General features: G+C 36.1%; 1 protein-coding gene across 5 annotated transcripts in view; it reads right to left on the reverse strand.

The window, feature by feature from the left end:
* The window catches only part of METTL25 (methyltransferase like 25), a 104,159-nt gene that overhangs the window by 36,077 nt on the left and 45,930 nt on the right, over positions 1–22,152 (reverse strand). For all 5 annotated transcript variants that reach the window (XR_011502693.1, XM_070507212.1, XM_014833833.3 and 2 more), the window contains 3 exons: positions 18,925–19,019; positions 15,306–15,335; positions 9,909–9,982 (listed from right to left, as the gene is read on the reverse strand). Coding sequence is in view for 4 of the 5 variants with exons in the window: in XM_070507212.1 (XP_070363313.1) it covers positions 9,909–9,982; positions 15,306–15,335; positions 18,925–19,019 (199 nt within the window). In the remaining variant the exon portion in view is untranslated. The remainder of the gene's footprint in view (positions 1–9,908; positions 9,983–15,305; positions 15,336–18,924; positions 19,020–22,152) is intronic.

A 22,152-nucleotide genomic window follows, 5' to 3' on the forward strand; every position in this document is an offset into this window, starting at 1 on the left:
TATTAATCAAGCAGACAAGAGTACGGTCAGGCTTAACTATACAAATAAACAAGTATAATTTAAAATACGTAGAGAGAACTACTGAATAAATATATAAGGAAGAGTGCAATGAAAATAAAACAATAATAACTTTTAATATTTATTTCATGTTTATGGTGTGCCAGAGACCCAAGTTCTTGGCTGCATTTACTCATTTAATCCTTACAACAACTCCATGTGGTAGGTCCCATTATTCCCCCGTTTTAAAGATGGTGAAACTAAAGCACAGAGAGATTAAGTAAACTGCTCAAAGTTTGAAGCCACGATGTCTGGCTTCAGAATCTGGGATATTAACTATTAATCAATATTACCTCCAGCACAGTCTTTCAGTATGATTCATACTCAATATTGTTAAATTGAAGATGAAGAATGCCCACCTTGGGGCTGGCTCCGTGGCACAGAGATTAAGTGAGCACATCCTGCTTTGGTGGCCCGGGGTTCGCCGGTTCGGATCCCAGGTGCGGACATGGCACCACTTGGCGTGCCATGCTGTGGTAGGCGTCCCACATATAAAGTGGAAGAAGATGGGCACGGATGTTAGCTCAGGGCCAGTCTTCCTCAGCAAAAAGAGGAGGATTCGCAGCAGATGTTAGCTCAGGGCTAATCTTCCTCAAAAAAAAAAAAAAGAATGCCCACCTCTGTGTTATAGGCCAACAGAAATAGGAGATTCCACGACATCCTACAAGAGTAGCTGTGTGTGTATATTCTTTCAGAAAAGTTATGCAGGCCCTCCTGCTGCACTCAAGGAAAAGGAGTTTTAGTGCTTTAGGGCAACTATGTGATGCTAAATAATTCTAATAATTAAAAATTATATGACAGATGTATATGTGGTAGGAGGAGATTTTTTCTTTCCAAATCATTTATTGCTAGACTTACTGCTTAAACTTATCAGCAGTTAGGGCCAGTTACAAGTACTTGGTTTCTTTCCAAATGGTACTCTTATTAATTAGATCATTCATTCATTCATTCATTTTGCAAACATTTCTTGAAATGTTGTATATGCATGATAGTGTACTGGTAAGCACAGGTTTTGAACTCAAGACTGAAATGAATTTGAATCTTTGGTCTACCACTTATTAATCACATAACCTCTCTTTATCTCTGCCTGATCATCAGTAGAATGGTGGTGTTAAACCTGTCTCATAACATGAAGACAAAATAAGATATTCTAGGTACAATGCTTGGCTCAGTGTTTCATAAACACTCAATGAGTGGTGATTATTTTCCTGTTATTGTGCTGGGTTCTAGGGGTAGAATCATGCACAGTTTATAAAAAACCTCGCATGGTTTATAAAGGAAGACAGGTGAACAAATGCTATAATCCTGTGTGATAAGCACGTGACGGTGTGCGGAGGCCAGTGGAGCAGGGAGCACTTTAAGGCCTGGAACTGAACATGGGGCATTCTTAGAGAAACAACTAAGCTACAGAATGTCTCAGTTTTCAACAGCACTGTGAACAGCAATATTAAGAAAACAATGAATAAAGATTAACATACTCAAATTAGGCCGACATGTAAAATTTAGAAATAGCTTACAACAATTTGTTTTTAAACTGTGCTCCTTACGGACTCCAAGGAAGTACTTTAAAGGTTTATAATTTTCCATAAAATATGACAGTATCATTGTGTAAGAAATAAGTCCTTTCCTAAAATTTATTGAATTTATTTGGTTCTATATAAGACTGTATTTGAAAATAGAGCGCGACTGCTAAAACAGTCTGGAAAAAACTGGCTTTATTGCCTTCATGGGTGTGGGAGAAGAGGGAAGCACTCAGGGAGCACTTGGATTTCAACCAGGCAGCGGAGCTCTGGTTTACCTGGTCAACCGTGACGCTCTGCCTCTTTCACCAAACTGACGGGAATCTTTAAAATATGAATGTGCACTTGGAATCTTAAAGAGGATGATTTTACATGACACATTTACTTGGTTAAACAATTCTTTTCTCCAGAAGTATTTTTACAGAATCATTGCTCTTCAGGACAACAATCTGGAGAACTGCTATAGAATCATCAAAATCTGATTTATCCTTTTTCAAAAGCATTTCTAAATACTCAGGAGCCAGATTACTTGGTTCTATCACTTGTAGTGAACGAAACAAAAAATCATTTAAATTGGAGGACAATCAATGAGAAGCTGATGATACAGGAGAGAAAGCAGATATGAAATGTTAGAGAGGAGTGATGATGGATGGTGGACATCATACAGATGATAATTTAGAGTAAAGAACAGAAGAAAGAAAGTGAGCTAGCCATGTGGCTATCTGGCAAAGAGCAATCCAGGCAGAGGATACATCATATGCAAAGGCCCCGAGGTAGAAGTGTGTCTGGTATTTTCAAGGAATAACAAGGAAATCAGTGCAGACATAAATGAAGGGGAAAATAGTAGAAATGAGATCAGAGAGATAATGAGAAGCCACGTCATGTAAGGCTTTGTAGGTCATAGTGAAAATATTAGCTTTACTTCCAAGTGAATGAGAAACCATGGGAAGACTGTGAGCAAGATCTCACTTAAAAATATTAACAGGCTCACTATACTATTGTGTGTAAATAAACGATTATAGGGGGCAAAAGTAGAAGCAGGAAGACGAATTAGGAGATTATTACAATAATCAAGATGAGAGATGACGGTGGCTTGGAACAAAGTGGAGGCCCTGAGGATGGTCTGAAGTGGTAGAAATTTAGATATATTTTGTTGGGAGAGACTATAAGATTGCTAAAGGACTGGATCTAGGCAGTGTAAGAAAGAGGAGACAAGAATGCCTCCAGCATGTCTGGCCTGAGCAACTGGAAGAATAAGATCGTCATTAAGAGGACTACAGATTTGGATTCGTCAGCATATAGATGGTATTTAAAGCCATGAGATTCGATGAGATCACCTCGGTAGTAGGTATAGATAGAAAAAAGCAGGTATTGATTAGAAAATTAGAGCTTTGAAAGAAGAAGAGGAATCAGCAAAATAAATTGAAAAAAGAGAAAGAGAAAAAAGGTGAGTATCTTGTGAGGGACCTTCCCTAGAATATGAGAGAAAAAAGAGTTTCAGTAAAGAGTGGTAGATTGTGTGAAATACGGATGGCAGGCCAAGTAAGATGAGGACTGATGACGGACCATGGGATTTAGAAACATGAGGTCATTAGTGCCCCTGACAAGGGTGGTTTGATGGAAATAAAATCTGATTGGAATTCATGAGAAAATGGGAAAGAAACTGACAGCACTTTCAAGGAGTTTTCTGGTATAGGAAAGAACAGATGTAGAATAACAGCTGAAGGGGAAAATGGGGTTCAAAGAGGATTTTCAGAATCTGTGCTCTTAATCACTATGACAGACCATTTCATTTAAATAATGAAAACTGGCCATCAGGAGCTCACTAGATGGTAGAGGAATAGATGAAAACAACTAACTGTATTAGGTTCAATAAGAGCAGTGAATCACAGATTAAACACTATGGGCAAAGAGAAGACAGGAAGAAGGAGACAAGACAGATATCATATCAGAGATGTCTTCTAAACTAGGTTTCAAAGAATGCTTAGGAGGAGGTCGTGGGAATAAAGGGCAGCAGAAATGGGGAGGAGAGTAGTCCAGGTACATAGAGGAGCTCCAAGGAAGCATACAATGTGCAAATTTAATTGCATGGGAAATGATGACTAATACAGAGTGCCACGACAGGGTGCATGTGCAGCTACTTGGGGTGCAGAGGAAGAAGAACGGGGTGATGGATTAGGCTGGAAAGGATATTAGTGACAGATTAGAAATGGTGTTGAATGCCCTAATAAGGATATTTTAGTTTTTAAGTATAAAGAAGTATATACTATCAAACATTTTGAAGTTAGAAAAGTGACATGACTGTTTCTGAAAGATATATGATAGGACTTGAAGAACAGATTAAAAAGGGGCCCTCTGTCAGAATAAAGCATGGCCAGCATGCTAAAAAGGAATTAGTATTCTTTCTTTTAATAAAAGTGAATGCACTAGATCTAATTAAAATTCTACTCAAGTGAACCCACCACCACCCACAGGCTTTTCCAAAAATACAATTGTAAGAACCTGGTTTACTTGCAGCAACATTATTGTAGGAAATTTTAGGAAAAGGTGAAGTAGATGTGTACTAAATAAATGAAAATAAGCACATGTAGGAGAGAAAGTGCCAAAATTCAGTTCTCTATCATCACAAAATGTTTATAAAATTATTTATTTTGTGTGTTTCATATGCTAATACATTTTGGAGGCCTTAAAAGATCAGCAACATAAAATTTTGCTGGAAATGGAAATCATTTAAGGAAGCTTCAAAAGTCTTCAGACTACTCTTCAATTTAAAAGATACAAATTTGCTAATTCCAAGTTGACCATACATTATGAATTAAATAATTAGCTTTAATTTTGGATCAGTTTTCTGATCTGACTTTTCACTTTCCTATTTGATTATAGCAAAATCAAAATGAAAATTAAATTCATAACTATAGGTATCAAAAAGTATATATTTCTTGCATAGTTGTTTATAGTACTTATTATGACAGAGAATAATAAAGTGAGTAAAGTGTATACATCATATTTTCTATGCCTTCTAAGTGTTTTAAGAGATTTTTTACCCCATGAAATGCGTTCTTCAGCATTTTATTTCCCTTAGAGAGTTTCCAGATAAAAACTAATTATAAAATAAAGAATTTTATATAAATTATTGAGTTTTAACAGAAATGTTAAATGCTAAATCACAATCACAATTAATAGAGTAAAAATGCTATATTTAAGTCCATGAAAAAACTTTATTTCTAATCTTAGCCATATAAACAATTACACTTAAATTACACCACTTCAGAACATTATTTCAGGTATTCTAAAACAGTATATCACTTGAAGACAATTTATTTCAGTTAACAAGGAAAACTAAACAAAATACGAAAGAAGTAATTAAGTGACCTTATTTTCTGTCTTCAGTGCTCTCGCTGGCAAGAGATTCCAATCAAGTCAACCTTCACTGACAACGCTCATCAAGGAGCATGTAACGCAACTCACATTAAACACATCCTGAAGAAAATTTAAATTCAAAAGAAGCATGGACTATGGACTTAGTCCTGGGCTTGGTTCTTTCAGGTTGTTACGACTTCAGACAAGCTTTTAACCATTTTTATCTTAATTTTTCTTATCACTATAATGAGGTGACTGTAATAGATACTAGGAGTATAATATGTAGTTCAACTAACCCTGGAGTGTAGCCTGAAGACATTAAAATTTTATCACTATTGAACACAAATAAGTATTTATAAAATATAAAGTATAAAGAATGTCAAAAAATGAACCTTTATATCCAACACCAAACTTGAGAAACAGAACAACACTGGTATGTTGAAATCCCTATGTACCCTCATCTTTCCCATCTCATCACTCCGTCCACTCAGGTGTCCCCCACCTTGTGTTTACCATTCTTATGTTTTTCTTAATTGTTTACCACATATTTATACTCCTAAATAATTATACAGTTGTACTTGCTTGTGAATTATATAAATGGAACCATCCTATAGGAATTTTTCTGACTTCTATTCGCAACATTCATCCACTGATGCATGTAGTTGTAATTTATACATTTCTCTGTGGTATACAATTTATCCATTCCCCTATTAATGAACTTTTTGTTCCTAGATTTTTGCTCTTATAAACATTGCTGCTATTGATCATTCTTGTATAAGTCTCTAGGAGTATATGCATAAGAGTTTCTCTAGGATACCTACTTAGGCATGGAACCACTGAGACAAATTATCTAGACATTTTCAACTTCATTAGACAATGCTAACTTGTTTTCCAAGGGGTTGAACTAATGTTGTTCTCCTACCAGTCACATGGACAGTTCTACTTGCTCTACACGCTTGCTAACATTTGATAGTGTCAAACTTAATTTTTCGCTAATCCAATGGTTATAAAAATAATATCCCATTGTGGTTTCATTTTACATTCCCCTGATGACTAATCAAGATTGAGCATCTTATCTCGTGTTCATTGGCCATTTGAGAGTCCTCTTTGTGAAGTGACTAATCAAGTCTTTTCACTATTTTTCTTTTACACAGGTTAATTTTTCTCACAGATTTGTAGGAATTCTTTATATATTTGCATATTAATCTTTTGTCAGTTATAGGTCTTGCAATTAGTTTCTGCCAATGGTCACTTTTCTTTTCACTCTTTTTATGGCATCTTCAGAAAACAGAGTTCTTAATAGTAATGTGGTTGATTTTTAATCTTTGCAGAGTTGGAGGTTTATATTTAGTTTAAGAAATCCTTCCCCTATCTCAAGGTTATAAAGATATTCTTCAATACTATTTTCTAAAAGTACTATAGTATTGCCTTTCATAGTTCAGTTTTTAATCTACTATGAATTAATTTTTGTGTTTGTTGTAAAGTAGGGATCAGATTTAATTTTGTTGTTGTTGTTGCATGTGGTGGGCAGAATAATGCTCTACCAAAGATGTCCACATTCTAATCCTTGGACCTGGGAAGATAGTGTTACATGGAAAGAAGGAATTAAGGTTGCAGATAGAATTAAATTTCCTAATCTGCTGAACTTAAAATGAAGAGAGCATCCTGAATTCTCCAGGTGGCCCATGGTAATCTCAAGGATCGTTTCAAGTGCAAGAGGGAGGCAGCAGAAGAGGTCAGAGTCAGAGAAAGATTCGAAGATGCTATGCTGCTGGCTTTGAAGAGGGAAGAGGCAGCCATGAGACAAAATATGTAGGCTGCTTCTAAAAGCTGACAAAGGCAAGGAAATGGATTCTCCCTCAGAGCCTCCAGAAGGAATGCAGCCCTGCTGAAACCTGACCTCCAGAATGCTAGATACTAAATTCGTGTTATTTTAAGCCATCACGTTTGTAGGAATTTGTATAGCAGCAAAGGAGACTAATACATTGTATAACTGTATAAATAACTATTGTCCTGGCACTATTTAACGACTAGTCCCTCCGCACGCAGCTAGAAGCAGCAGTAATCTGAAGTGCTATAATCACAGATCGAGATGACTCTGAGTGGGGCTTTAGCCCACCTTAGGACTGCTCCATTTCTGGTTCACCTTCCCTCACACAGTGTGAACATCTAGGGATCTAATCAAAGGGTGAGTGCTTTACCTGGCCTACACGGTCCTCATCCTAGGGAGGCCAGGAACTCTAACTTTTGTCTCACTAGAACTCTTACTCTACCGAAAATTGTGCTCACCTCCTCTACCCACTCTGCTGACTGGCAGACAGCTGCCTACTCAGGAACCGGCAGGGGCTGGCCCCATGGCCGAGTGGTTAAGTTCACATGCTCTGCTTTGGCGGCCCAGGGTTTTGCCGGTTCAGATCCTGGGCGTGGACATAGCACCGCTCATCAGGCCATACTGAGGCGGCGTCCCACATAGCACAACCGGAGGCACTCACAACTAGAATATACAACTGTTCTGGGGGCCTTTGGGCAGAAGAAGAAAGAAAAAAAAAAAACAAGATTGGCCACAGATGTTAGCTCAGGTGCCAATCTTAAAAAAAAAAAAAGAACTGGCAGACGCCTCTGGGGAAAATAGCCTAAAAGCTGACCTTATTTCTCTTAGTTTCCATCTTCTCCTAGATCTTTGCCCTGTAACTTCCTTCATAGGTCTCTGATGTTCTCAAACCATTAGGGGCCGGCCTGGTGGCGCAGCAGTTAAGTGGGCACGTTCTGCTTTGGCGGCCCAGGGTGCGCCAGTTCAGATCCCAGGTGCAGACATGGCATTGCTTGGCAAGCCACGCTGTGGTAGGTGTCCCACATATAAAGTAGAGGAGGATGGGCACAGATGTTAGCTCAGGGCCAGTCTTCCTCAGCAAAAAGAGGAGGATTGGCAGCAGATGTTAGCTCAGTGCTAATCTTCCTCAGAAAAAAAAAACACAAATTTAAATACACCCACACATATGCATGCACACACATCTCCAGTGTTTTTAGCTTTTCTCAGGAGGAGGGTTGGTCCTAATTATCTAGTCCACAGTTATCGGAAGTGGGTTTCCATCATTTTCTTTGATTTTCGTAGATGTTATCCTGACTGGAGTATGAAAGACTCCTGTAGGGACATGAGATCCTATACATCCAGAACCTAACAGGCTGCCTGTCAAACAAGAAACAACAGCTGGGTTAAAAAATATAGTATGTGCAAGTCTTGGCAACTTACTATAATGTGTGGTTTGATGATGGGAGAATACAATCAAATATATTGTAATATTTCTAAAACTTGATAATGGTGATGCCATTCCCAGAAATGACAAAAGAAATCAAGAGAGGGAAGGAAGAGGAAGAGACTTGTTTGGAAGTCGACTTGGGTTTATGGATGTGGCTGAATCTGATGTGATGTATTTGTGAGGTACTTAAGTAAAGCTGTTCAGATGAAAATGAGAAATGTAAATCTGAACTTCTAAAGACAGGTGGGAGCCTGATACATGATTCAAGTCCTTTGTTGTGAGGGGAGCTGCTAAGAGAAAGAGGAAATATAGAGAGACAGGAGCTGAACATAAAGCATTAGAGAATGCCCAGATACACTTAAGGGATGAGTAAGAAGAAAAACCCTTAAAGAAAACAGATGAGTGTTCAGAGTCTGAAAAAGAAACTTAGAAGAGTACAGCTTAATAGAAGATAACGGGGAAGTTTGGAGAAAAAACAATTATCAACATGGTCAACTGTGGCTGAAAGGTCAAGGAAGCCCTGGAATGAAAGAAGTCTTAAAATAAATACCAGCTATCTTCTCAGTAGTAAAGGAAGGCAGAAATGTGGAGGAGTGGAGAGATTTGAATTTTTAAGTGAGAAGAAAGGTTTAGAAAAGAATGTAGATGATTTTAAGTGGTCATTAAGAAAACAATAAACAAATTAATGCACAGATTTCAGGTACTAAAAGGCAGGTAGTCAATGTCTGAGTGGGCAAAAATTTGCATGAGTGGATATGAATTTGCACTATTCTGTGAGTTTTTTCAACAAGTTTAGCACCTTGGAGTGAACTCAAGAGGAGCTAGTTTTGAGGAAAATACAAGATATTCACTTTTAGACATTCTGAAGATTAATATATGGAAAAGAGAATGAAGATCAGGATATAGGTTTGGGATTAATCTACATAGAAATGACACTTGAAACCAATGGCATATGTAGATATTTGTATGTCATAATTTCTATCAGTAAAAAATAGATTATTTTCTCTTACTGGGAAGTTATATCCAATCTAAAAATAGCTTCTATCTCTGTTAGTAAGTGTGGATTAGTTTTTGAGAACCTGAAAATTGCCTTATTTTAATTTGAAGAATAATCCTATTACAACCATTGTAATTAACAAGAGGACATTCATGAAACTTGAAAGGACTGCAAATGTATGCTTGAGAACAGCAGTTGTTGAACCAATATTATAAAAAAATTCTCCTAACCCTCGTCTCTGTGTAAACAATGTATTATTAGAGGAAAACAGAAACAAAACAAAACACATGCAGGGCTACTATTCTACCAGCAGAGACTCAAGTGGCCACAATGCCTGTTTATGACCAATATCTGTTCTAATTAGTTAGTGGTTATGCTGTACTGGTTGTAAAACATTTTAAATATAACCTATTCATATGATAACATATTCACTGAATTACTATATGTAGCATTTCAATACTTTCTAAAATTCTAAAGTACATTTTACATATATTACTTTATCATTCCAACAACCTTTCAGGACAAAAAGGAACCATTAGAGCCACCACTTTAATAATGATTAACTTAAGATACAGTTGCTGCCTATTTCTTTGTTATTTACTGACATTATGCTCAAATTCAAACACCCAGTGACCCCGAATAAATTCACTTGAAAACTAAAAGTCACTTCACTTACAATACGATATAGTTATTCTTATTAAAATAAAATCCTCGTACCATTTGGTGATGCCATAACAATCTTTAATAATATCCTGAAGTACAGCACGATAGAAGAGTGATTCGGTGGGCAGCTGAAAAAAATGTAGATACATAGAAGCATAAGAAACAAATAAAAAACAGAAATCAAATCAATACCAGAGAGTCAGGACCATAAGTGAATGTTAGAAACCTGACTTTATTGCTAAACATAGAGGACAATTTTATAATTTTTCCACTCTAAGTTAAAATGTACCCTAAGGCTAATTCTCACTGAGAAAATAATTCTGCAAGGAAGTGGGAAAAACTATAAAAGTAGTAGTGAATGAGGAAGAAAAGGCATAAGCAAATAATGAGCTAATGTCTCAAATGGAGTGCTTATCAGTTAAAAATGTAGAAATAAAGTCTCATGACCAGCAAAGTGCGCCAATAAGAGAGCAGTCAGGTAGGACATGTGCAAAAGAGAAGAGAATGTGGGCTTGTCCTAAAGGTGGGGGAACAGAGATAATATTACCTAGGATTCACAGCCAGAAAGAGAAGGTACGACCCTAAGTCAGGATGTACTAAAAATACGTCTGAGGTCTAAAAGATCACAGCATTGGCTACTATAGACTTGAAAAGAAGGCCCTTAGGGGGCTGGCCTGGTGGCGCAGCAGTTAAGTTCGCACGCTCCACTTTGGCAGCCTTGGCTTTGCCAGTTTGGATCCCAGATGTGGACCTACGTACCACTTGTCAAGCCATGCTGTGGCAGGCGGCCCACATATAAAATAGAGGAAGATGGGCATGGATGTTATCTCAGGGCCAGTCTTCCTGAGCAAAAAGAGGAGGATTGGCGGCAAATGTTAGCTCAGGGCTAATCTTCTTCTTCAAAAAAGAAGGGCTTTGGAAAAGACATAGGATCAGAGACTGAAATCTTGGTAGGGCTTCATTTCCTGGGGAAAAAGAGGTGGGAGGTGTCCACGAAGGTGAAAAGCTTTTGAAAGGAAAGAAGGAATGGTTGAAGAGAAGGGCCCTAATGAAGCATGGCAGTTTCAAAGAAGTAGAAGGTAAAAAAGTATTATACACAAAAGAAAGTATGTTTTGCTGTAGCAACGGAAGAGGTACTCTTAAACTAAGAAAGTACAAAAGTCACCAGACTCCATCCACATTCCCAAAGACCTGTTAATATTGATACTGCATAGGAAAATCCAACACAAAATAATGTCAGCAACAACAACCCTGCTACCATGCAAAGTTATTATTGAAAAAAAAAAGAAAAAGAAAAATGAGCAAAGATGAAGGGAGGTCAACAATACTGAATGCTTTTGAGAAGTCAAATAAGGTAAAAACTGAGCCAGCTGTGATGGCCTAGCACTTAAAGTTTGGCATGCTCTGCTTTGGTGGCCTGGGTTCGCTTTCCAGATGTGCAACCACACCACTCGTCTGTCAGTAGCCGTGCTGTGGTGGTTGCTCACCTAGAAGAACTAGAAGGACTTAGAACTAGAGTATACAACTATGTACTGGGGCTTTTGGGAGGGAAAAAAAAGCAAAAAAAGAGAGGAAGATTGGCAACAGATGTTAGCTCAGAGTGAATCTTTTATAGGTGAAAAAAAAAGTGAACACTCCCATGCCTGTGGCACGTACTATCCCCATTAAAAAAAATAATAATAAGGTAAAAACTAAAAACTGTCCAATGACTGGGAAAATTTTAAAGATAAAGTTCAATGGAATGTGCATATCCACTAAGTTATCCTTTTGTCACTTCTATTCTCCTTCAGGGCCCCAAATTGTTATTTTCATCTGTTTTCAAGAATATGTTTGGATTCAGATGGAGTTTAGCACAAAATACAATTTTGCCTGTGTGCTCCAGCAGAAAACCTACTCTACTGTCCTCCTCGCATCTAACATCAAGTTCCTACACTGTGGATCCCAGGTGCTGAGACTACGAAAAAACAAAAGTTGGGAGTTGAGGGTCAACCATTATTTCTTGGGTCTTCACCTAGTGGCACTGCCCTTTTAAGTCACTCGAGAATGTCTGTCTGACTTGTAGGATCTTGACAGAGCACTTTGAAAGAACACAAAGTTATACCCTCTCTGGATGGTGGGAATAGTGGGAGGGTGATTCCAGTAGGAAAAGGTGTCAGGAGTACTAGAGTCCCCAACTCAACTCTGATATGTAAACAAAAAGCAATAGGATATATTGGAGTATATCAAGAGGCTGTTTGACTTAAAAGTAATTTGGTCTGACCTTGTTTTTCCAAAAGGGCCTGATGTGGCACATTGAGCAAGCATTGTACATCTGCTTTAAACCTTAATTATGTCCCAAAGGCAAGAATGATGCCCTTAAAGATAGGGATGCAGCTTCCCCCCATAGCGGAATTTCTTTAAGGATAAGCATCTCTTCCTGGAAACTAAGGAATAATTACTGACCTGCTGACAACCAACTTGCTGTGCCAGCTAAGCATCTTGTAACAGTAGTAAGAGATATTCCTGTCGTATGTGACACATGCTCTTTATTCCGAGACAGTATATAATCATTCTGTACACCCTACTTCTTTGGTGCCCTTCCTTCCTTGGGGAAATAAGGTCCTGGACTATAGTCCTAGACTTGGCTCATAATAAACTCACCCTAATTTTGATTTATAGATTGATTGTGGATTATTTGCATCAACAACTCCTAAAATAACACAACTGAAAGCAGACATACTCACATACTTGAGTGCCCACACTTGTAACCTTCAAAGGCACACTTCTTACATAAAATCTCTTTCCAAATACAACTCCTTGACTTGAGACAAAAATCTCTTATTGCTAAACATTCCTTTTCCAGAGACTGCTCCAAAACATTTCACTCAGAATCTCCTATCTCTGGATATATTTTCCATTTGACATTTTTTCATCTTGAGCAGTTCTTTTCTGCAGTATCAAAAATCTCTACTTTATCATCTGTCCTCCTCTTTCCCCCAAATCCACTCAGTTCTCTAACAAAAATGCTGAAATCCCTTTTCTTATATTAACACCTACTTTTTTATTGTTCTATTCAAATTAACGGCATTTTGGAAAATATATTATTACATGAAGTGAAATATTAGTATCATAAATGGCTTCCAAAGAGTTCTGAACTTTTTATTTGGTTAGTTATAGTAGATTGGACCTTTAATTTTATGTGACTTTTATACGAAACTCCTAAAAATAGTCAAGCTGGTATATGAACTGAGGAAGCCTGGCTCTGACGTCCCAGTACCAAGCTATGATATTATTTTGCCTTTCAGACACTTGGGCAAGGATGAGGTGTCATTAATTTTTTTTATTATATAATTTCACTTAGGAAAAAAAAACTCCTACAAAGAAAGTTCTTCTTCTCATGCTTTGAGAAAAATTATATAAAATGATATCAAGATTATTTAGAAATAAATGTATATTTATGTTATTAACCAATTGTAGAAAGAGCACAAAAAAGATCAAGAAACGCATTTTAAGCAAGAGAACATACAGAAACGGAATGCATAGAGAAATACAAACAGGATAGAATAAATCATCATTCCCAAGTTACCCTAAGTAAATAAGAGCTTTACAGCTGTTTCCTAAGAGAAAGGGAAGAGAGTTATGAAGTGCCTTCAGATGTGCATTCCTGGGATAACTAGGACTATCCATCCTGGTAAATACAGATGGGGGTAAGCGGGAAGGGAGTCAACATCTCCCGAGCAGCCTGTGCCTGACTATCCCAGAAATAAACTGGATGTGGCTCAGAGTTTACTTTCTTTCCTTCACAAGTGATAAATCAACTTAACACTAATGCATTTTACAATGGGAGGGAGCTGAAACAGTACACCCTTAGAGTTCATATATCAGACATGCATGGTACAGGTCTAGTGGAGAGGGCACTATGCTAGAAGTCAGGACTCTACAATTAATTAAGGCGGCTAGACAGCAGTACTAAACGTCAGCTGTGTATCACGTTCTCATATAAGTTTGGGATAATACTCAACTCATAAGATTGACTGTAAACATGAGCAAGCACTTGGGAATGGAAAAACACCATACAAATTCGCTGGGGCATTATTATCATGAAGGCTCTTTCCTCTTCCAGACCCCTAGGGAGCCACTAAGTGGATATGGAGTACAGTAGTTAAGAGCTTGGGCTCCGGAGTCAGAGATTCAAATCTCAGTGTCCATTACTTAGTGTCTTTATGTATATAGTGGGACAATAACAGTACTTGTCTCATAAGACCATGTATGTAGTGCTTTAATTGATGAAGAAAACTCTGAATAGTACTTTGGTAAGCCCTGTGTTAAACTTCACTATAATTTTCATGATCGTAATTATTAACTACCTATAACAACAACAATAGTTGACATTTACTGAACACTTACTAAGTGCTAGACATTATTTTACACATTTTACATTTTTCCTCCATTTAATCCTCACAACAAGTTTACAAGGATGGCATTACTGTTACTCTCATTACTATTGTTATTATTCCTATTCTACAGATAAAGAAATTAAGCTACGAAGAAATTCTGATGTGTCCAAGGTCACTAAGCCAGTAACTGATGAAGACAGGATGCAAATTAGCAGTTTGAGACTAAAACCCACACACTTAAACAGTATGCTCTAAAGCCTTTAAAAATGCCTGATAAAAAAATTTTTATCAGTTTTTAAATAGGTACAATTAATACATTAAAAAAAAAAGTTCTTAGCATTGTGCCTGGCCCAGAGTAAAGCACTCAGTATAAATGATATGTATTGCTATTATCATTTTTAAAAATTCAAAGTGACACATTAATGTTCCTTGAAAAGAAGCAAAAGAGAAATTTCTAAAATTTAGGTTCAATAAGAAAAATCTTGTGAAAACTTTAAACTCCTAAAAATAAACTTGAAAAATTCCTAATATGTTTCATGAATCATAAAGTGGAGGATAAAGCAATTATCGGGATATTTGGGGGATACATTTAACTTCTGTTTACATGTGCGAACTCATTTGGCTGTTGCAACTAATGACTAATGAAGTCAATAAAGAAAAAAGTTCAAAAACAGCCAACTGAAATATATGTTTTGGACTATAGTTCAAAAATAAAATGAATGCAATACCTTGTTTATCTTTGCTTGAAGTAAGCCCCATAAAAGCCTAACAACAACAGCATTCTTTAGAAATATTTATAGACTGTTTAGTATAATATGAAGAAGTGAGACATTAGTACAAGAATATAATGTGGAAGTTTTCCTAAAAGTTCAATTCCCTTTTTCTGAAAGTTCTCTTCTCTTTTAAAGTAAACTTAAAGAAAAAATATAAATTTGAACATGAAGAGGTGACAAGAAGAGGTGCTATTTATTAAAATCCATCAAGTTTTAAGTTCATCAGCAGGTCAAGCATGAAGAGTACTTTAAGAAAAGCTATCCTGTTCGTCAGCTGGATTAGAGTTAACATTCTTACTTACCCCTCGGCCAACTGCAACCCGCTCCAACGCCTGTAAGGAGAAAAAAATAAGACAAAGAAACGCTGATACACTTAGTCTTATCTTTTAAGGCTTATAAACACACTCATATAAGGGTTTGTAAAACTGACATTAAAAAGATTAATTAATAACATGAAAGTTTACACACTTAAAGGTCTTAATATCATTAAGGAATGTTAACTGATATATTTGTATAATTTAAGGCTGATATAAAATGGATGTGTGTCATGTATACAAACACATACACACCCCAATTGTACACACTCCTTGAATTTTAGAAGGGATTAGAAAAGAGAAAAGAAATGAAGTGACATATTCTTGGCTTACTTTTACTGTAGCTAAAACAATCAAATAAATCCAAAGCTACTATTATGCATATATATGGACACATTTATATACATTTTAACTTTTTTCTTCTAATTTTTTATAAACATATAATTTCACCTTTTATTAAACAAGATTATATTGAACAATTATAGTTGAAAACTTAGTTTTGAAAAGTATGTATGTTTTTGGTCTGCAAATTCAAATTCATATATGATCCAAGTACCTGGTAGAAGAGAAAGTAATATATTTTTACAATCCTATATATAGCTTGTTTTACCTTTATTTTGGTGAGGAAGATTAGCCCTGAGCTAACATCTGTTGCCAATCTTTCTCTATTTTGCATGTGGGATCCCACCACAGACTGGCTTGATGAGCCACATGTAGGTCTGTGCCCAGGATCCGAACCTGCAAACCCTGGGCTGCTGAAGTGGACTGCATGAACCTAACCACTACGCCACCAGGCTGGCCCTTGTTTCACATTTATATTTATTTAAGATCCAAAACACTTTTATAAAATATTTCCTAATATTTCTAATAAATTTCATAATCCAACATATATGAAAGATATGTATAAAAGATTTGTTATAATTTAAATATGGAACAGAGCCTTCTGAAACTTTCAATTTTTGGAGTGTGTAAAAAAAACCTTCATTTTTTTACATTTCCACACATATAGTTTTATAACTGAATTAGATTAAAATATTTGAACTGAAATTTCATTTTAAAATTTTAATTGGAAAATATCTCAAACATTAAGTAGTAAAATATAATAGATCTGTATATACGCCTTACTCAAATTTAAAATACTCATATTTGCTTCAGATTTCTGTCTTCATAAATAATACTTTTTAGATATAGCTGAATCATATACTTTTAAAACTGAAAGATAATTTACAGATTATCCTGTGTAAGTGCAATTTTTGCAGATGCACGAGGTTATTGACAGGGTAATTTGCCTCAAGTTGCATAGCTTGTTAGTAGGTGAGCAGGAACTAAAACTTGTTCTTTGAACTCTGATTTATTTCTCATGCCCTCACACCATGAAGATTTTGTGGGAAAACGAGTTGATTGCACGAAAATTTGTTTCACAGAATAGTTTGGAGAAAAAAATGTAATTTTTTCATTGACTTGAAGGATACTTTCACTGAACATCTAGAGACAGAGTGTTATGAATACAGGTGGTAGTTATTATATAATTTTAATATTAAGTTAAATACCAACAGGTCCAGAATAAGTTTATCATTGAAGAAGACACTGAGTATTCATTTACATGCTGGTTGTGCTCATTTCAGGTTAGATTTTTGTGTTACTGGCTTTTGCTCAAAGGCTGAACTGAACAAAGAAACAAAAGAGTTTTCAATAATAAATTATTTGGTGTCAATAAAAATATCATGTAACACAGGACTACTTTTGGCATGTGCTGCTGATCAGTTTATTTTAGAAATACAAATGATAAATTTTGATTACATAATAAGAGATAATTAGGTAGGTGATAGGTTTCTTGGAAACATTAATATTTTTCTTGGCCAAAAAATAATGAAGAAAATATACCAAGTGTTCATTTCATACTAATCTAAAATATTTTACAGTTTTATCAGCCTTGAAGTATGCTGACAAGATTGCACTATTCTAATTAAATTTTATTTCTGGTTAGTACCCTTAACAATTTATCTGAAAGTGTCAGCAGAAAGATCTCTTTTTTTAACTCCTTAAGCTTTGAACATTTGTGGAAAAGGTCAGTTATAGAACAAAAGGCAATAAAACAAGATGCACCAAAAGAAATGTTCCTTAGATTTTCCACGATTACTCTAGCATCAAAAAAAGAAGTCAAGGTGAGCAAGGACTGGGACGAAGCTAAGGAGAGGGGCATTTCATGGGAAGCTGACTTGGTCAGGCAAAGTTCTTAAGTCCAGCATGGTCTATAAATTCTACATTTTGGAATTTATTTTTCAAAAGCTCTTCTTTTTGGTTCTTTGAATGTTTATTTTTATAGCAAACATTCTTGTTTTGTGGATGCAGTATATTTTTTTTACCTCTTCAAGGGCTATTAATAGTTATTTTATGTTATTTTATTTTGGGTAGTATCCATTTCCTCCAGGTTGCTGTCTTTCTATTTGTTGATCTGATCTCTCTTCTTTCCTATTAGGCTTTCTTAGACATCTAGTGATTCTTGGCTGTCTGTTGATAATTAAAATGGGGGTATCATACACCTGATTAGAAGCATTGTCTTGATGAGTGAGGACTGTTAGTTCGGGACCTCGCTGTAAAGGTGAGGTATTCTGTTTCACTGTGAAATCCCCGATGCCAAGATCTTTAGGTTTTCTCTTAGGCTAGTCAGATTCTCTACAAAAGACTAGTTCAATTTCTTGCCAGGAGGGTATAAGCTTGGCTACCAGCATTCTGGGAACCAAGTCATTCCAAGAATGACCTGCCAGTATAACAAGACCTTGAACAAGTATCATTTATAGACATAATGAAAGAACAAGACAAATTCCCAGAAAAGTATCTTAAGAGGACTTACAAAAGGAAATTATTATTTGAGCATAAATAGATTTCTAAGATAATTCCAGGATATATGATCTAGAACACTGGTACCCTATTTTTTATATTGCTGTTACTGGTGGATAAATAACAGCCTAATAGTAACTAATTTATCTTGGGATTGGATATTAAACACATTACTTAATCAACTATATTTTAAATTTCTAATGATAAAAAACCACTTACACTGTTTAACTTGCATCTGTTCCTTTGTAAACACAGCAACACAAACAGAGAAGACCAGGGGCTAAGTGTTCTGGGTCTAAGGACACAAGCCAATCAGGAACAAGCAAGGTTGTATTTGACTAGACAGCTACTTGATACCCCAAGTGGCTTAATAATAATTCTTCCCATTCTATTAAAAACTAGAAAACCAAATGATCTGCTACGAACACACACAAATACACCACAGAGCTGTCGATAAAGCACTGAACTAATTCTGTGTTTGAGACTTGGTAGTTGGTGTATTTTATATGATAATTAAAGTAATTATACGTAAAAGATAAAGTATCATAATGTAGAATTCAGTATAACTATAAATTGTTACCACACTGCATGTAGAGTGGATAATGTTGGAAGGGCAAGTCATTTTTTTCCCATAATTTGCAATGAACAAAAGCATTAATGATGATGCTCTGCAAAATTTGGCATTTAATGCATAGTATTAGCCAAAAACAATAAATTCTGCAACATCTGGATAAAGCTCTTAGTCTAGAAAAAAATATAACCATACCAAACAGGCTGACATTCTGGCATTACGACCACAGCACCATCTTTCTTCCTTTAAATAGCAGGACATTGGAAATCCCCACTTTTGTTGAGTACATTCTGCAGATGGGGGAAAAATATGGATTATTTAAATAAAATTCTTCCTCTTTCAGTTTAAGTAAATAATCTATTGAGAAAGCAAATCAGTCATTGAGAGAGTCAAACAGTAGTTAAACATGGAAGTGGTAATGTTTAACTGTTCATTCCAGTCTGTTAATTGAAAGCATATTAATGCTATGAAAAGGGTATTTTCTCAACAACAGCTGTTTTGTGTTTAAGCTCCAGGTCTGATACCAACCAATTTGCCAATTATTTCTCTAAGATTTAGCAAAAGCAATTTAAAATGAAAAAACTTTTCATGTTCAATGTAACTATAGCAGATAAGTAATGAGATACTGGACATTTATTGAGGACTTGACTTTCTAAAAAAATAATTTATTAAATAAGACATTTGGCAATTTTTTAGAGAACAATATTAATTGATTCCTGAAAATGTTAAAGCAACAATTTTTTTCCAGCCACAATGTTCAATTTCCAGAGAAAGAACAGCTGTATTGGCTCTTTTTTCTTCATTGTTTTAAGAGCTGTAATATTTTCAACTATGATTCAATTTGGCTCAACTGGTATGGTTCAAGTAATAACAAAAAAAATCAGCATTCATTGCTTAATCACACATACCTGCTTCCCAAATCACTCGCAGAGTTACATATGCAACTTGCTGATGTTTAAATGCCTTATCTAGAACTATTAATTACACAGAGGTTTTGAAAAGAAAAACAAATCAATTTTTATTTTAAATTAAAGCCTGGAAAATAAGAGCTTAAATTTTACGAAAACTGTGACAATGAAAAGAAAATTGAGATAAACATAAATTTTCTATTAGGTTAAAAACTACAACAGAACTAAAAACTTGAAAACAACAAAACTCCTTAAAAGAAAATACTGTTGAGGTAGATTCCACTAAATAAACTTCTTTGCTATGAAGGATCAGATGATTTTTGATTAAAATAGAGAAAGTTTAAGTTTCATGCAGATCATACTGTGAAAGTGGTTTCTTTCAGGTATTAAATTAAGATTTATAATAGACCCTACTGATAATCAGATGGAAGATACAGACCTTCCCCCAGGAATATAAATAATAATAATGCTAGTATTTATATAGCACTTAATATTGTTAGGTACTATTGTAAGTGCTTTAAATGTATTAACTAGCTTTAGATGCTAAGTGCTTTAAATGTATTAACTAGTCCCCAGAGCAATTCTATGAAGTAGGTAAACTATTATCCTCAATTCTATCAAGTAGGTATACTATTATTCTCAATCCTATGAAGTAGGCATACTATTATTATTCTTATTACACTATCATTCTCATGTTTCAGATAGGGAAACTGAGCACAAGGAAGTTACATAAGTTGCCTAAGTTGCAAATCGAGTACATGGCAGAGCTGGAATTTAAACCCAGGCAGTCTGCCTCCAGAGACCATGCTCTTAACTGCCAAGTTCTATAAACAATTTCACTTCCAAGTGCACAGGACTCATAGAGCCCTTGAAGCCTATCCAGGTCCTAGGGACCCTGGACTGCTCCTTCTGTCTATTTCCAAGATGACTTGAAACAGTGGTTTGAGTTTTCCTGAAGGCTTTACAATGTAACTGAGACACGATTATTGCTAAATGAAAGGTTTACAGTAAGTAGGGTTTTTTTTGTTACAACTAAAAAGAGAAATACCTAGATCTTACTGCACAGGGTAAAGGGCTAGAGAGATGGGGTTGTGCTACTTCAATCAGAGGGTTTAGCAAAAGTGCTAACCAATAAAACAGCTAGTTTTTCCCTCGCCCCCATCAATTCTCTCCTTGTTCCTTGTAGTAACAGAGGACTCAACTTTCAGCTGGGTATTCAGCAGTTCAGATTAAAGACTGCAATTCTCAGACTCCCATGCAGCCACTAGCACAGCTCCAAGACTAAGTTTTGGCTAACTGGATGTGGGCAGAAATGATGTGTGCAAATTCTAGGTCACATGCTTAAAGGGAGGGGGTACGCTTTTTCCCCTACACTTTCCAACCCCCTTCATCCCTCCTCTGTCTGGAATGTGGCCACGATGGTAAGCCAACTAGGACCATATAAACAAGAGAAGCAGAGGATAGAGCAACAAAATAGAAGGATTCTGGGTTCTTGGAAGACTTTTTGGTAGAGAACTCCCATATCAGCTCTAATGCTCTACTTCTGGATTGAAACAGAAATATCCTTCTGTCTTGTTGAAGTCACTCTTACTTTGGGTCAGAACGTATTTCGCATCTAAGGCTTTATCTTAATTTAATGCTTCTCAAACTTTTTACAGCTCAGCACTCTCGGAGTATGGCAAAATTTGAACATCACACTGGAATAAACAGATGATGGTGATTGTGTTGAGGCAAAACCCAGGAGATGAAGGAAGTAGTATTTCAGGAACACCCATAAAGTATCCATGGCACACTGGTTGAACCGTTCTGTCCTAATTAACATAAAGTCTTCTTTGAGGATGTGATATTTGAGCAGAAACTTAAATGAGAAGCATCACTGAGAATATTAGGGGAAGACAAGGAAAAACAAACACACTAAGCTTCTACCAAGATATAGTTAATCTTCAAAAACACAATATGAGAATATTTTACAGCTTAAAATGATAATTAACTAGCAATTTCCCAACTTCTAATATCCCAACCAAATACCTGGAAAACAAACATAACACTGGAAAGGAGGGGATGAAAGTCAACTTATTGCAGAATAAGAAACAATGGATTTGCAATGAAAAGTACAATTAGTGTACCACCACTGCTCTCTGCAATTCACCTTACGCTATCAGGAAAAAAGCATGTTGGGGCCAGTCCCACGGCCAAGTGGTTAAGTTCACGTGCTCTGCTTCGGCAGCCCAGGGTTTTGCTGGTTCAGATCCTGGGCGCAGACATGGCACCACTCATCAGGCCATGCTGAGCCGGCATCCCACATAGCATAACAAGAGGCACTCACAACTAGAATATACAACTATGCACTGGGAAGCTTTGGGGAGAAGAAGAAGAAGAAGAAAAAGATTGGCAACAGATGTTAGCTCAGGTGGCAACCTTAAAAACAACAACAACAAAAAGCATGTCTCCTTGCCTGAAAAGAGGTAGAAAGATCCTCTCCCAGTAATAATCTAAAGAAAACTTTGACTGAAAA

The sequence above is a fragment of the Equus asinus genome, chromosome 4, assembly GCF_041296235.1.
Source record: "Equus asinus isolate D_3611 breed Donkey chromosome 4, EquAss-T2T_v2, whole genome shotgun sequence".
In the NCBI taxonomy this organism is placed as follows: Eukaryota; Metazoa; Chordata; class Mammalia; order Perissodactyla; family Equidae; genus Equus; species Equus asinus.